Raw genomic sequence first — 3,212 nt, forward strand, 5'->3', positions numbered from 1 at the left:
GACGAAGGGGTCGCCCGGAGAAGCAGGCGACGAACTGGGGACAAGGGAGGCCAGGCCCTTGTCGGGGGCTCTCAGGACTGGAGGGCGCACGGCAGAAGAACTACCGCGGAGACAAGGTAAACACGCAAGTCCACTTTACTGAGGGAGAGGCAACAGTTTTATAGGGGCTGGGGAAGGCTGATTGGTCGAAGCCACGCCCTGTTCTGATTGGTTGCCGGCGAAAGGTCAGTGGGCGGTACTGGACGGGGGAGGGGTGGTGGTTAGGGATTGGCTGTCGCTGTTGCTGGGGGAAGGGGCAGGGTTTAGGGATTGGTGGCTGCTGTTGCTGGGGTGGAGGGCAGACTGGATTTTTCCGCCCACGCCTGGCTATTGCTGCTGTCGGGGGAAGGGAAAAGGGCAGGCTGGATTTTTCCGCCCACACCTGGCTGTTGCTGCTGTCGGGGGAGGGGAAAAGGGCGGGCTGGATTTTTCCGCCCACACCTGGCTGTTGTTGCTGTCGGGGGAGGGAAAAAGGGCAGACTGGAATTTTCTGCCCTGCGCCTGCGCAGGGAGAAGGAAGAAGAAGGGTGCCGCCCCACAAGGCATCGGGTGGCGCCATCTGGGAGGAGGGGCGGCCGTGGAAGCATGGCTGCCGAGAAGGGGAGACCCGAGGGCACTCTGCGCCCATGCCGAGCTTCCTTCAGGGGTGGCGGTGAGTCCGACCAGCCACCCTATTATGGGGGCAGCGGCTTGGCCTGCCGCGGCTGCTCCCCCGCCAGGCCAGCAAACCACACTTCAGCCTGAGGGGTGACCGCAACTGGTGATGGAGTTCATGCTGCAGGGGTTCTCAGAGGCCCCAGAGCTATGGCTTCCCCTGTTTGGCTGCTTTCTTTCCCTCTACACTGTAGCCCTCATGGGCAACACTCTGATCATTGCCGTCATCACCTGCAGCTCCAGCCTCCGCAGCCCCATGTACTTTTTTCTCTCTAATCTAGCCACCATGGACATTATCTGCACCTCCTCTGTGATGCCCAAGGTGCTTACAGGCCTGGCCTTTGAGGAAAATTCCATCTCCTTTCAGGGGTGCATGGCCCAACTCTTCTTCCTCATCTGGTCTCTATCTTCTGAGCTGCTGCTCCTCACAGTAATGGCCTATGACCGCTATGTGGCCATCTGCCAACCTCTGCATTACAGGATGCTGATGAGCCCACGTGTGTGTGGGGCACTGGCTGTAGTAGTCTGGGCCATCTGTGCCCTGAACTCCTCCATTAACACTGGTTTGATGACACAACTGTCCTTCTGTGGCTCCCATGTCATCACTCACTTCTTCTGTGAGATCCCCCCACTCTTACTGCTCTCCTGTAGTCCCACCTACGTGAACAGCATCATGACAGTCTTGGCTGATATATTTTATGGATTCATCAATTTTCTGCTCACCCTCATGTCCTATGGTTGCATCATTGCCAGCATCCTATGCATTCGTTCAGCTGAGGGGAAGAGACGGGCCTTCTCTACCTGCTCCTCCCACCTCATTGTGGTCTCCATCTACTACTCAGCAGTGTTCTGTGCCTACATCAGCCCAGCCTCTGGCTACAGCTCTGAGAGAAACAAAATAGCTGGAGTGCTGTACACAATTCTGAGCCCCACTCTGAACCCACTCATCTATACACTGAGGAACAAGGAGTTCAAGGAAGCCCTGGGGAAACTATTCTCATTTTGTAGACATTAAATACCTTTCTTCAACATTTTGCTGTTCCATTCCCATTTTCTGAAGATGACGCATATGGAAGTGAGACCTAGCTGTTGCTGTTTTAGCAAAATCTCCTCAGATATTGATACTGACCACATTAAGGTGTCTTTGCTGGGTCAATTGTTTTCTGTAACTGGATGGATCTGTTGTATTGGTCACAGCACGGTGTCTTGTGATGTCAGCATATAACATATGTTGGATGTACAGAACCAGACTCAGCTCCTAAAAGACAATCTCCTTACCCTCTAGAATACATGTTAGGCAATGGGTGATCTCTTAGAGGGCCCCAAACCCTAAAACTAGCCCCTAGACCTCTCCTGATCCAGTCTTCTTTAACTTTTTTTAACAAAGTTATATACTTCTTTGTTATATTTCCTTAATCCATCATTGCTTTTCTGTCTTTTTACAGCATGTATTCGCTATTTCTATATCAGTTAGTAAGATTACCAGTTCTACTTTGTTATGTATTTACTTTAGTAGAATTCATTGAAAAAATATCATTACTACACAAAAATGGAAAAATGGATGGAATAATAACAAAACAATTTTAAAAAAGAAAGGATTATCCTTCAGGAGGCAATCTGATACAGTGAAATGAGATGAAGTCAATGCCAACTTGTTTATTTGTTGTTTTTTCTCTATTTCCGGCTATATACCTCCCCTTCATTTTTTTTTTTTTATTTAGTTTATTTTTTTATTTTGGTCTTTTTTTAAAAAGATAAATAGATCACACGAAACATGTTAAAAAACATAAAAGGTTACCATATATCTCATTATCCCCACTCCTCCCACATAAATACCCCTTTTCCTCTATAAGGCATTACATTTGGTGAATACACCCTGGAGCGCTGTCACACTGCATGGACCATAGTTTACATTGTAGTTCACACTCTCCCCCAGTCCATCCAATGGGTTATGGCAGGATATACGATGTCCTGAATTTGTCCCTGCAATATCATTCAGGACAACTCAAGTACTGAAAAAACCCCATATCACACCTCTTCCTCCTTCTTCTTGCCCTCAGCAACTCCTGTGGCCACCATCTCCACATCAATGATACATTACTGCCATTGCTACAGTCACAACAATTCTATAGTAGAATACTAGCAAGTCCACTCCAATCTATATTACATTCCTCCATCCTATGGACCCTGGGATGGCGATGTCCACTCCACCTCTAAATTGAGAGAGTGCTTAAATCTCACAAGGCTGATGGATGCAATTCTCCTGCTTGCAGTTGTAGGCACACTCAGTTCCCTGGTGTGGTGATTTAACATTCTCACCTTCCCATTAGCTGACCTGGGTAAGTCCAACCAACTGGAGAGTAGGTGTTGCAACCCTTCTGAGGCTCAGAGACAAGCTGGAACATGGACAGTCCAGAGACTTAAGTCCCCAGCACCAACAGGTTCAGAAAAGTGACAGAAGAGGAATGTGTAAAAGGTCACATCTGAGTCCAACTCCATCATATTCAGGAGCACAAAAT

At 48.5% G+C, this 3,212-nt stretch overlaps 1 protein-coding gene across 1 annotated transcript; it reads left to right on the plus strand.

Annotated features, from left to right (window-relative positions):
* Positions 1–793: 793 nt before the first annotated feature.
* LOC101446788 (olfactory receptor 13A1-like) lies at positions 794–1,708 on the plus strand (the record flags this gene model as incomplete). The annotated part of the gene is made up of 1 exon (XM_004474405.2): positions 794–1,708. A coding segment is annotated over one exon (915 nt), but the record flags the coding sequence as incomplete, so codon positions are not given.
* Positions 1,709–3,212: the final 1,504 nt, after the last annotated feature.

This window comes from Dasypus novemcinctus, chromosome 14 (genome assembly GCF_030445035.2).
Source record: "Dasypus novemcinctus isolate mDasNov1 chromosome 14, mDasNov1.1.hap2, whole genome shotgun sequence".
NCBI lineage: Eukaryota > Metazoa > Chordata > Mammalia > Cingulata > Dasypodidae > Dasypus > Dasypus novemcinctus.